The 14076-nt window shown below is 38.8% G+C and overlaps 1 protein-coding gene across 2 annotated transcripts in view; it reads right to left on the bottom strand.

Moving 5' to 3' along the window:
* Nucleotides 1-1068: 1068 nt before the first annotated feature.
* Nucleotides 1069-14076, bottom strand: part of LOC126461650 (parkin coregulated gene protein homolog) — a 95543-nt gene continuing 82535 nt past the window's right edge. The window contains exon 4 of one of the 2 annotated variants that reach the window (XM_050096012.1): nt 1069-2218. In XM_050096012.1, coding sequence (XP_049951969.1) covers nt 2058-2218 — 161 coding nt within the window. In that variant the 3' untranslated portion in view covers nt 1069-2057. Of the gene's footprint in view, nt 2219-13148; nt 13219-14076 lie in introns of those variants that run through there. The other variant, XM_050096013.1, reaches the window with a different exon arrangement.

Genomic DNA, 14076 nt, shown 5'->3' with positions numbered 1-14076 from the left:
ACATTGCCACAGAGAGTAGTGCAATTCATCACTCCAAGTCACTTCTTTCCATCCATCCATTTTCCAGTGACATCCCTCTTTACATCACCTCAAGTGTCATTTAGCATTGACTACAAAAATATGTGGCTTGTGAATAGCTGCTTGATCAATGTATCTCTTACTTTTTAACTTCCTACATAAGTCATTAAGCTAGTTTGATGCTGGCAGCATTTTGAAACTCATAAGTGATTCCCTCCACCAATTCATGCAATTTCCTGCAACCACCTTCTGCAATGCTCGATGGTGCCTGTCCATCAGCACATGAGGTCTGTTGGTTTAGTTGTGGTTCCTTTGAGTTTACTCCTCACAATCACAATACCAATTGTCAACTTGGGCAGTTTTAAAGGGTTGAAATGTCCCTGACGAGCTCTTGTGACTGACCCATTTTGCTGTTACTGCTTCTCTACTAACAATGCAATACTCTCCACCTCCTTTTATACCTCTCATCTTATCTGGTGGTCAATTTCACCTTAGATATAGGGGCATCTTTGTAATTTTGATCAGCTAGTGTATTAAAGCATTTTCAGCTTAGTTTCCTTTTATACTGACTAAAGGTGTTGTATGCCTGATGCTAGTATGTTTTGTGGCTTGTAATAATAATAATCTGCAATTCATTTCCTTCACATAGTCAAATCCAAATATATACAAGTGGAAACAACAGATACAAATAATGTATCATCCAATCTTACTAAATAATGCATGTGTGGAATTTCACATAGCAAAGGCACACTTGCATGCAGCTTAAATGTATTTATGTTCATTTAAGTGTAAACCTGAAAGCCACTTTGAAATATTACCTCTTACAAAGAAAAGAAACAGAATTGTATGGCAATAACATATCTTTCCAAGTATATTAACCGATAACCTGATGAAATTCAGGCAATAGCATCCAATAAATGTTGTGGTGAATTTCAAGCATTGGGTTGGACATTACATTTATTCAATAAGAACAGCAATGGTATGTGGTTGAGATCTATTCATTTCCAATAGTCTTCTCTTACATGCACAGAAAGCAAGTAAGTACTGAGATAATGGTATATCGTGTTGCTGTAATTTATCACTTCTGTCAAGGTACAATGTGACAAACATTTAATAAACTTTATACAATTATGAATACAAACAATGTAAAGTAGACAGCCTTGTGGCACAACATGCAGCTGAACATAACCTGCTTGATTTCAATGGCTGCTTCACTACTTGAACCATCTGGATCCTCCCCTTGATCACCAACTTTCCTCAACAGTTATCCTTACACACATTCTCTACTCAGGTAATTATCCAGTCTTCAACCTCCAGTAACATACTGTCCCCGCACCTCTGTCCTATCATCTCCTCCCCATTCTTGTCTCCCATCCTCTTTGTTTGTCACCCTCTGCCAAATGCACCTATCCATATTTTCCTGCTCCTTTCCTTTTTGTTCCTTTTTTCCCCATGTCCTTGCCCCACAATGTCCTGACACTGCGCTTGTTGGTGTTCTAGTCCTGCACACTCCACGAGACGGCATTCACCTCTCCACCCACCCTTACACCACTATCCCTTGCACTTTGCCACCCACTCCAGATTGCTGCTTGCATTCTACATGATAGTTGTATTCTGGTCCAAGCAGCCAGGGTTGGTAGTCAAGTGTGCATGCAGTGTGCTTGCTTGTGTGTATGAATGGTGTGTTTCTCTTTTGCTGATCATGGCAGTGGCTGAAAGCTTTATATAAGTTTCTTTACCTGTCCTCTTTACTTTACAGTTAGTAGCAATTTCTCTTTTCCTTCAGTGTTAATCTACCTGTTTTCACTAATACATAGTTTACCTAGTAGATAAAAAGTTTTGTGAACCATCTCCCATGAAATTAAACAAGTACCCATGACTTATTTATGAACACATATATTACATTGTACTGAAAAATTTAATAAACATAACAATTTATTTGGTGATTCTAGTGTGCAGTAATAACAATTGTAGTCTGTTAACAGTATATGAAATCTATTTTGCCTACAAATAACCTTGTCTCCTTATGGTTGCTCATTCTAATTCATAACACAGGATTCATAGGTAGGCACCATGTATTTTATATTAATGTATGCATCATCTCCACCATGTCTTTCCAGAATTTCAAGTGTTTCTTGAATAAGATCGCCAAGATTCTCATGCTTCATTTGAGTATAGTCAATGTCATCGCCACAGTTCACTGAAATAAAACATGTCATCACAATATAAAATACTGAGGACATGAAATAAAAAAGCATCAATACATCCTCTGTGTGGATTTGAAAATCAAGTAAATATGTGAAAGATATGAAGTACAAAGCATGTTCAGAAAGTAAGTGTACTGTGAGCATAATGGGCTCTGGTTGTCAACACTGGCCACAGCAAGCATGTCAAGAACACAGTAGTGTGTAAATTCATGTTGTGATGTTCAGTTGTGTGAAAGATGTCAGTAACAAATCCCACCAAGTGCAAGCCATGTGCTCTGATCCGCTTCCTACTCGCAGATGGAGTGTATCAAAATTTTTTCGCGAGTCAAAATGGTTTACAGTGAAGGTGTTTCAAACACAACGAGTGTGTTTAAATGGTGTAGGGAGTTTGTGGAGGCAGAACAAATGTTCATGATGAACAGATGAGTGGAAGGACTTCCATTTGGACTGACGAGTTGCTAAATAAAATCGTGGAAACTGTTTGTGAAGTTTCTGCAGTGTTTCCACAATTCACCAGAACTCTCTTATAAGAGATACTCACAGAAATATTGGGATACCAGAAACTCTGCAAGATGGGTCCCAGAATAGCTGGCAGAGTAGCACAAAAAATACTGGGTCAGTAGCATCTGCGAGTTTCTAGAGCAACTTGAATTGAAAGGTGAGGATTTTCTAAGCTCTATTGTGACTGGATATAAAACTTGGATGGCTCATTATAAGCCTGAAGCAAAAAGATAAGTCATCACAATGGCATTGCACCGATTCCCATCTACCAAGAAATTAAAAACAACAAATTTGGGCAAAAAAATCATGGCCTCTGTGTCTTGGAACCAAAAATGCAGCATTTTGGTTGAATTTCTGCCTCACGGAAAGATCATCAACTCACAATGATACTGTGAGACCCTAAAAAACCTCAAAACAAGCACTCAAAACAAAAGGACAGGAATGCTGACAAGAGGAGTATGGCTGTTGCACAATAACACCTGTCCTCACACAGCCTTACCTTGAAGGTGCTCTTGGACTCATTTGACGGGGATGTTTTGCCCCCCCCCCCTCCCACTCCCCCCATCTGCCCATCTATACTCCTGGTTCAGCACCTTCAGATTATCATGTTTTCACCTCCCTGACCATCAACTCACAAGCAGATGCAGAGGGAGGTTCTGAAGTGAGGAAAGGAGGTGGCGGGAGAGTTTTTCAAGGAGGACATAAAGGAGCTGACACCACGGCACATCACATGCACTGAATGAGATAGGATTTATGTGGGAAAATAGCCAACAAGTGTATCAACGATATCCTGTACTTTTTTCAATCACACTTTTTCTAAGAAAAAATAATAATCTAGTACACTTAGTTTCTGAACATGCCTTGTATGATTTAGTGCTAGATATTTAGTAACTTATTTTACAAATTGTTCATTAAGACCACAATGGGCAATACCAGTTTGTATTTTGCAGACAGACAAGTTTGGGATTATATAATAATGAATTTCTGTATGTTCATTAAATCTGACACTGTGACTACCACACTCTATTCTGTACTTTATTGAGTCGGGTGCAAACAGGTTTCAAATGATGCCATGCAAAGTTACAAATGGCTAAGATGATGGTTTATGTGAAAATGATGCTAATGAGAAAAAACTTTCATTGCTCATACTTTTGTGTCATTAGAGACCATGTTAAGCAATATTTATACGTTATTGGAGATCATCTTTGTTGTTCGGTATTCTTTCCATGTTTTCCTGCCCCATTTTATCTCTATGGCCAATGTTCTGCTTGTCTTCTTTGTGGTAGACTTTGGAGCTGTTGATAAAGTATTTGTACTTTATTTGATACGAAATTCTCCACTTGGTTTACTTCTACTTTTCTAGTTATTCAGAGAGTTTAACTTTCATACAGATACGCTGTTTCAATAAGTGAATTATAGTGTTTAAGTTCAGTTTGTTTTAATGTAGAATCATTCAAGTAAAGGTTGTACATTCCACAAGTAGAAGCAGCCATATTATCTCATCTGATGACGTTAATTTCTGCTGTATTAGTTTTAATCATGTCAGTCAAGATATGACCACTGCTGCTTTTTGTGAAACATACAACCTTCACTTGAAGAATTTGACAGGGTGGTCCATAGTTGTGGAACAACCCTGCTAAGAGAAAAAAAGGTGAACAAACAGAAATGTACAGCCAAATAATGTGAGAGACAAAAGGGAGAATAACCTATGAGGTTATGTTACCAATGTGGAGACCATTTTGTAAGCTGTCACCCTGGATGCTACTCAAATGGATAGAGGATCATGTGACACAGAGAACTACATGACAAAAACAGTAGTGTATTTCATTGAGCACAGCTCTATCCATTCTTAAGTTATGTATCATATTGCACAGAACAATACAAATGCTATTTATAATGTATAAAGGCTACAGGATGTGCTTGATATCTCAGCATATTGTACGGTTATAGTTATCTCTGGTATCTATTCCTAATGGACTTTAAACCACACATGTACCAGAATGTGAGCACAAGCATAAAAAATGTGCTTCCTGAGATGTACAAGGTTTTCGACATTCACTGCATACACAACTGCCTTCACATGTACTGACGGATAGAAATCTAATACCAAATTTTGAAAGAAAGACCAATGCCAGCCACAGCTGTGCATGAAAATAATCCATTGGTGAAAGATGAACATTTGTGCCAGACTAGGACATGTATACATATCTCCTGCTTAATATGAGCAATTGCCTTATCTGCCCTGGCCAACAAGACATGCTTCCTGTATGACTCAAATTCTAAACTTGTCTAACACTAGTAGTGTCCACACTGTCCATTCACCCACTTGTTCACAGTGAGGCCTGTATTCCTGCAAGAGACTCAGGCCCTGTTATGCATCCATGTGTGTTTTTAAGACATGTCCGACAGAACAGACACCACACAGTTGTTGATACAGTGGCTGTATCAAGTACAGTGGCCCGGCTGTCTGGCCGAGTTGCGAGTTGGTTAAGGCATCTACTTGCGTTAAGAGGGAGTCATGTTCAGGTCCAGAGCAAATTTTCAACTTTCACTATCAAATTATTTCAATGGTGTTGGTTGTTCCTTCAAAAATTGATATTTTTGACCATTGTCTCAACAAGTGAGTGGTGTCTATTCTGTCAGACATGTTCACTTGAGAAAAGAGATGGAGCAGCCACCCTGTGTTTACCTTCAGAAAATTAAACTGCAGTACTACTGATAGACATATTTAGAATGAAAAAAAAAGCTGTTCCTAGTGGGCAGCCTCTTCAAGGTAAGCACGGAACACCCTTTCATGTCTCTTTTTAATTTTATAAGTACTTTATCAATAATGGTTTAAAATCATTATGTTAAAAGTAAAGAGATGATTATAAATGAACACAACAATGGAGAACAAACACAGCATTGTGAGAGGGTCTCAGCAGTCAAAATGGGCAGAGTGTTCTGTGAAAGAGAACTGATATTTTAAATAGATAAAATAGATACCCTGTTTGCTTTTGGGATACGTAGAACATGTCTTATGGCCAGGAGATCACAAGATTGTCTTATTCCCATTATTTGCTAGCTCATTTAGCATTAAATAGGGTGCAGATGTAGCCTTCTGCTACAAACATGGACTAGCTTTAAAACATCATTCAAAAATATGTGGTAAAACCTATGGACCATAGGCATCCATCCTACATTTTTCTGCTTGGGTATTGTCATTTCAAATGCTAAATATTGTGCCCAACTTTGGCTAAACAGCCAATTAGCACAAAATAATCAATGTTTGAAAATATAATACAATGACAGATAGAAAATATACTTACCAAGCAGCGGCAGGAGAAAATACGTACAAAATATAAATAAATGTGCAAGCTTTCAGCTTCCACTGGCTTTATCTCCTGTGTGAAGGGCTGAAGGGAAAGGAAGAGGGATGAAGAAATGGACTTACAAGGTTTAGGAAATGGGGAGAGGTTTGGAAAAGTGGCTCAGAACGCTGGGGCAGGGGAGACTTATTCGACAGGATGAGAGGGAAAGACTGATTACTGGTGCCTCCAACAGATGAGACTTGACAACCTGAGAACTTACAGGTAGAGGAGAGGATAGTAAGCATGATAGAGATTACTGGAAAAGCATTTTACAAGAGCAGAAACCTAAGTGCCTTATACCTGGTATACTGGGGAGGGGCAGGAAGTAATAGACAGATTGGAAAATAAAATATTTAGAAAAAATAAGTTGTAGTTACAAAAAATAAATGGTTAGCCCGCAGAAACTAACATTAATTTTGGCCTTGTGGGAGACAAAAACCAAGCACATGTGATACCAGTTCCCATCTGCGTAATTCTGAGGAAGTGGTGACAGGGGAAAGAACTCAGATAGCACATGTGGTGAAACAGGCACTGAAATCATGACTGTTATGTTGTAGAGTGTGCTCTGCAACAGGACATCATTTGTTACCAGTATACACCCTCTGATTATGTCCATACAGTCAAAATGATAACATGGTGGTAGCTGTACAAAGGTACAAGACTGAACAGTGTTTGCATGTGTTCACAGGTGGCTCTACCTTTCACCAGTTACAGGGCTGGCATAAGCGGTGGTACAAGGGTGCATCAGGCAAGTCTTACAGGGGAACAGTCACAGGGGTAGGAGCCTTAGAGTAGAGAAGAGGGTGCAGTAGGAGCAGGGGGTATGATCAAGATATTGCAGAGATTGGGAGGGAGGGGGAGGGGAGGGTGCACATAAGACTATTCTAGTTGTGATTAACTTCTCATGGCAGGGGTTCACAGTCACGTAGAACTTTTTAAAAACTTTATTTTCGTCATTGACTATATCAAGTATTAGTTTCATAATTTCAATTTTGGCCTTAGAGCCATTATCAAGTGGTGTGCTGCAAACATATCTTCACGTCAGTTGTCTCTGTTTACATTTAAACAAGGTACAAGGACAATGGTTTCTTGAAATTTATGTTGAGGAAGTTCACACTGTTATAGGGTTCAGATACAATTGCGACGTGTAAATATCAGAGGATTTTTAGAGTGAGACATGTGCTGAAGCTGAGTAGTTTGCAGCAGATCACTTGACAATGGCCCTATGGTTGAAACTGCTTTTGTAAAAATAAATACTTAGTACAGTCAATGGTGAAAATGATGTCTTTTAAAAATATTCTAGGTGTGGTGGACAAAATGTCAAGCAAAATAGACCTCATTTCAGAGCAAGATTTTAGGAATTCATAGCCTTGTCGATTAATATATTCAAGACCAGAACAGTGCTGAGTGACAAGAGGTGTACTCCATAATTGGTTTTTGGAGGATCAACAGTGCCAGGCTTTGATGTTATGGCCCAGGAAAGCTGCTTACGAATTAGACTGTGGGATAATTGCACACCGTGAAAGCTGAGGAAGAGGGCATATGAACAAATATGTTCGCCTCGAATGCCAAGGCTGCATGAGAGCAAGTGTTTGACATGCCACCAATAGCAACTGTCAACATGTGAGTACTGCTGTTGTTTGCAGCTTAAATGTGAATAAGGATGAAGTCAATGTTAAGGAAAATGGCATGCGATGCAGAAAAAGAACTTGCGAAATTTAATTGGAGACTGTTTTCAGAGATTCCAAAAATTTCAACAGATCAGCCTCAACATGAGCCCATATGGCAAAGATGTCATCAATGTGTCTAATCCAAACTAGGGACTGAGGCTTATGGATCCCAGGAAAGTTCTCTCCATGTGACCCTTGAAATGATGGCATAGGAAAGGGCCTATCATGGTTCCCATGGCCGTACCCTGTGGTGAAATGTATCACTTTGGTAAAGTGATATGTGATGACATACTGTTTGGGAGTTAGCTTTTCCGTTTGTGCATGTATTCTGATTTGGTTGAATGCTTTGCATCTTCAAGATGGAGTGACATGAGCAGTTTTTGCTACATGTTACAGTGCTAGCTGGTTAGGCAGTTTATTCTGTGCCTTGACATTCCTATGAGATGTGCTGTGGAATAGAGAAGACTGTGACAGTTAGAGTAACCTCAAGGAAGAGAATTTACCATTATTGTCACAGTTCTGCATGGAGTTGTACTGATTGTATGTCAGAGAAGAGTTAATGTCCTATAATTGTCTGTACATGAGTTGCGCGTGGAGACGTTCCATATTATATAACAAGGGTCAGTATATTCACATTTACAAAGAAGGACTTTCCAACATTTAGTAGAAAGTTGGATTTGAGAAAACTTCATAACTGCCAGTGCAGGAGAAAATTCAGACATGTAGCATTCGCAGTGACTAAGAATTCCGCATGGTTGTTCTGACCACTGAAGTAAAAGGCAAAAGGTCAGAATTAATGATTAATGGAAACTGAAAATTTGTTCACAAACTCTCACACACAACACAGAACACCTAATTCTGACTCATAGTTATATGACAGCACTGAGTAACACTTCTGTGCCGGAAAAGGGAAGAAAATTGAACGAGAATAATAAATTAAATATGAACTAAGAATAAAGTAACAATTTTGTCCTTAGAAACATGATTGATAGCCAAGATTATGGTGCAGTGCAAAAGCCATTACTAGCACTGTAGTGAAAAGCAATTAAAAAGAACTGAGTAGCCAATGAGCAATCATTAAATTTGTTAGCTATAATTATGTGAAAGAAGTATTTAATAAAGCCACGAGTTGAAAGATGATCCACTACAACTTCTGAGGACTTCAGTTGAATGGGTGAGTTGGAAAAGAGGTCATGTCCTAGAACGCAAATATTTCAAGAGAGACAAAAACCTGTTTTACTATACAATGAGTTTAAGATGGTGTCATGGAGTTTCCATGTACCCATTGGCCCCATGAAGAAACAATATACACCATTACAACATAGTTTAGCTACTGACTGTGGTCAATAATTGAGTCTGAATTTACTGGAGATGATCTCTTTCGGAACCAGATGATGTTGATGAGGCAACAAGCATTCTGTTTGCAGTGGAAGTATTGCATTATGCTAGTTTATTTCCATTAGAACTGCTGATAGCCTTGGGAGAGCCAGCCCTAACAAAACTGTACCATCTGGTGAGCAAGATGTATGAGACAGGCGAAATATCCTCAGACTTCAAGAAGAATATAATAATTCCAATCCAAAGAAAGCAAGTGGTGACAGGTGTGAAAATTACTGAACTATCAGTTTAATAAGTCATGGCTGCAAAATACTGACACAAATTCTTTACAAATGGAAAAACTGGTACAAGCTGACCTTGGGGAAGATCAGTTTGGATTCTGTAGAAATGTTGGAACACGTGAAGCAATACTGACCATACGACTTACTTTATAAGATAGATTAAGGAAAGGCAAACCTACATTTCTATCATTTGTAGACTTAGAGAAATCTTTAGACAATGTTGACTGGAATGATCTCTTTCAAATTGTGAAGGTGGCAGGGCTCAAATACAGGGACTGAAAGGTTATCTATAATTTATACAGAAACCAGATGGCAGTTATAAGAGTCGAGGGGCATGAAAGGGAAGCAGTGGTTGGGAAGGGAGTGAGACAGGGTTGTAGTTTATCCCCAATGTTATTCAATCTATACATTGAGCAAGCAGTAAGAGTGGCAAAGAAAAATTTGGAGAAGGAATTAAAATCCATGGAGAAGAAATAAAAACTTTGAGGTTTGCCAGTGACATTGTAGTTCTGTCAGAGACAGCAAAGGATCCGGAAGAGTAGTTGAACAGAATGGACAGTGTCTTGGAAGGAGGCTATAAGATGAACATCAACAAAAACAAAACGAGGATGATGGAATGTAGTCTAATTAAATCAGGTAATGCTGAGGGAATTAAATTAGGAAATGAGACACTTAAAGTAGTAGATGAGTTTAGCTATTTGGGAAGCAAAATAACTGATGATGGTCGAAGTAAGGAGGATATAAAATGTAGACTGGCAATGACAAGAAAAGCATTTCTGAAAAAGTGAAATTTAAGTGTTGGGAAGTCTTTTCTCAAAGTATTTGTATGGAGTGTATCCACGTTTGGATGTGAAACGTGGATGATAAATAGTTTAGACAAGAAGAGAATAGAAGCTTTCGAAATGTGATGCTACACAAGAATCCTGAAGATTAGATGGGTAGATCACATAACTAATGAGGAGGTACTGAACAGAATTGGGGAGAAGAGGAATTTGTGGCACAACTTGTCTAGAAGAAGGAATTGGTTTTTAGGACATGTTCTGAGGCATCAAGGGATCACCGATTTAGTATTGGAGAGCAGCATGGGGGCTAAAAATCGTAGACGGAGACCAAGAGACGAATACAATAAGCAAATTCAGAATGAGGTAGGTTGGAATAGTTACTTGGAAATGAAGAAGCTTTAACAGGATAGAGTAGCACGTAGAGCTGCATCAAACCAGTCTCTGGACTGAAGACCTCAACAACGACAACAACATTACTTATATTCATCATAGCAATAAAAGAGCGAATTATGAGGACACAGATTTATTCACAGTCTACCCAAAATACAGCCAGAAGCAAAATATAGCAAAGCAGGCAATGGTGGGTAAACTTGATCTCTAACTTGTTTATCTCTCTCTCCCTACTGGCAGATACTGTTATAAAATGGTTTCCACTCATCAAGTATGTACTATAGAATTTTCTTTACATCATCCATTGATGTAACATTGATGATCTACCTGTACCAAAGGGTGTAATACTTGGTGAACATGGTTTTAATGTTGAATGAGTTAGTGAAATAGTAAATAGTTATTGTAATGGAAATGCTGTTACTGAAATTTGCCCTGAGGTAGAAGCAGAATCACAGGTTTTTATGGGAGGTGATTAATACTTGCTTTCTAGAGAAACAGTTCAGCAGTATTTGGATAGATAAAAGGCAGAGTACATTAAAAAATTAACTCTATTAAGAGAAGTAAATGTATCAATGTTGAAATGTTTATTACTCATTGTGTGCATTTTAAGAAATTTTGTAGGGATTATAATGTATGTTGTTTAGATATAATTGTTATTTTGGGAGTATGCTCAGTAAAAACATGCCATTATATATATGTTGACCATCAGATTTACTGCTACACAAGAGGATTCTGATGACTGTATTTTTAAGAGCAATTGTACCAGGGTGTATGAAGAAAGCAAATGTGGGGCACTGCATTGTTCTTAGTATGGCTAGGAAAGTTGCACCCAGAGCCCGGTTGAGCTGATTGAAGTTCATGTCATTTTATAAGAGGAAATATATGTGTAATTCAAAAAAAATAGTGATGAGTGTAATAATAATATATGCTATGAGCTGGGACTTTGGGTATCTGCTGAAAAATAGCAGATAGTTTATCTCTTTAAATAAAATGTTTATCAGTTGTGAAGTCTGTGGAGGTAATCGGATTCTGAGATTGGTTCATTATCAGGAATCTACATTTGTTTGAAATTTTGTCTGTTCACTTTGCTCTGTGCTTTAACGTCTTTCACTTGTGAGCTGATGCAGTGGACACATGGTAAACCAGGATGGGGTTCAGTAGCCTGATCACTGGGAAGCCATGGGATCACTGTTACAGGCAACTACTTATTTGGGTCATTTTTTTAAAATATTTGTCAGGACATGGTTTGCCTGATGAAGAGTACAATGTACTGGTGACTGTACTTCTATGCAAGAGGGGTGGTCTTGCCAATGCCAGATGGAGCTGGAACTCAAGGAAGCAACTGGGAGACTGCAGTGAGGCCATAACCAGTGAAGTGATGTGCTATAACATGGAGAATTGAAGATAGGCAATTCTATTAAAATTGATCTGTTGATGCCCCCACAGAGATCAATTGTTATTGAATTTATAAAATATGCTTAAAATGTAGACATCACTTGGAGTTTAGATGTATACTCACCTACATTTTTATTTCAGTGTTGAATTGTTCGCCACATGAAGTTTCTATTCACACTGTGGCACATTTGTGTGTGTGTGTGTGTGTGTGTGTGTGTGTGTGTGTGTGTGTGTGTGTGTGTGTGTGTATTTTGTATGGGACTGGATGTTTTGGTGCTACTTTGTGCAGCCATCACTGGGGTAACACATTCATGACATGGGGGTCCTGTAAGATAACAGGTGGCAGTGTCGTATGATAATATATATCACAGCTGTAGTAGCACCATCTGCTGGAACATATGTACTGTGGGAAATTTCACAAATAATTTTCCGATGAGAGAGAACAGTGATTTAGAAAAAATATGTGTCAAGACAAGTCATCCACAATGAAACAGTTCTACTTCAACCCATGTAAGATTTGACCATGTTTTGAATGAGAGTCAGAAATTGGTATATACATATATAAACAGAAAAATAACATTTGAATAATGCTGTGTCAAAGTGGAAGCTATAAATAGAATAAGACTCTTGACTAGTGTATGTGAATTCTGGGGATGTAATGATCCAAAAACAAAAAAAAGTTAATTTTATAACTATTATGAACTGAATATTTTCAATTTTATGATAAATAATTTTAGTGGATATGATTAAATGTTAAATATAAATGACCTTTTGTGACTAAATGTGGTTGGCTGTAGATGGGAGTTTTGACTAGCGTAGTGGTCACATGACTAATGGAGCTGAGAGAGTGCAGGGAAGTTTTTGGAGTCTTTTTGCTGGTGGATGCTAATAGAGTAAGGCTTGTTAGGTGGCAAAGTGCTGCTTGGGCATGTGAGCTGAGTACAGCTTGACATTAGGACTGAAATACCAGTAGCCAGTTGTCTTTTGAGCACTACGTAACAATCTTTTTTGGATTTGCATATACATAATTTACCTGCAAACTGCTTTCCATGCACTGGCAGTCACATGACCAGTTCAATTTGTATTCGACCATTTACCAATTTCGGAAAAGGTCGATATCGTGTTGATGTATGGCTGTTATGTTCAAAATACCCAACGTGCGTGTGCTATGTATGCTGCTCGGTATCCTGGATGACATCATCCAAGTGTCCGGACCGTTCACTGGATAGTTACATTATTTAAGGAAACAGGAAGTGTTCAGCCACATGTGAAACGTCCACAAGGACCTGCAACAAATGATGATGACCACGTAGGTGTTTTAGCTGCTGTTGTGGCTAATCTGCACATCAGTAGCAGACAAATTGCGCGAGAATCGGGAATCTCAAAAACGGCGGTGTTGAGAATGCTACATCAACATCGATTGCACCCGTACCATATTTCTATGAACCAAGAATTGCATGGCAATGACTTTGAACGTCTTGTACAGTTCTGCCACTGGGCACAAGAGAAATTACTGGACGATGACAGATTTTTTGCATGCGTTTTATTTATCTATGAAGTGTCATTCACCAGCAGGGGTAACGTAAACCGGCATAATATGCATTATTGGGCAACAGAAAATCCATGATGACTGCGACAAGTGGAACATCAGTGACCCTGGCCAGTCAGTGTGGCCGAGTGGTTCTAGGCACTGCAGTCTGGAACCGCGTGACCGCTACGGTCGCACGTTTGAATCCTGCCTCGGGCATGGATGTGTGTGATGTCCTTAGGTTAGTTAGGTTTAAGTAGTTCTAAGTTTAGGGGACTGATGACCTCAGATGTTAAATCCCATAGTGCTCAGAGCCATTGGCGGGTTAAAGAATGGTGCAGCATTATGAGAGGAAGGATAATTGGCCCCCATTTTATCGATGGCAATCTAAGTGGTGCAATGTATGCTGATTTCCTACGTAATGTTCTACCGATGTTACTGCAAGATGTTTCACTGCATGACCGAACGGCGATTTACTTCCAACATGATGGATGTCCGGCACATAGCTCACATGCGGATGAAGCGGTATTGAATAGCATATTTCACGACAGGTGGATTGGTCATCGAAGCACCATATGATGGTCCGCACATTCACCGGATCTGACGTCCTCGGATT

This window comes from Schistocerca serialis, chromosome 1 (assembly GCF_023864345.2).
Source record: "Schistocerca serialis cubense isolate TAMUIC-IGC-003099 chromosome 1, iqSchSeri2.2, whole genome shotgun sequence".
Taxonomy (NCBI): Eukaryota; Metazoa; Arthropoda; class Insecta; order Orthoptera; family Acrididae; genus Schistocerca; species Schistocerca serialis.
Note: the sequence above shows the minus strand (reverse complement) of the source record. Positions and strands in the feature narration are given on the sequence as shown.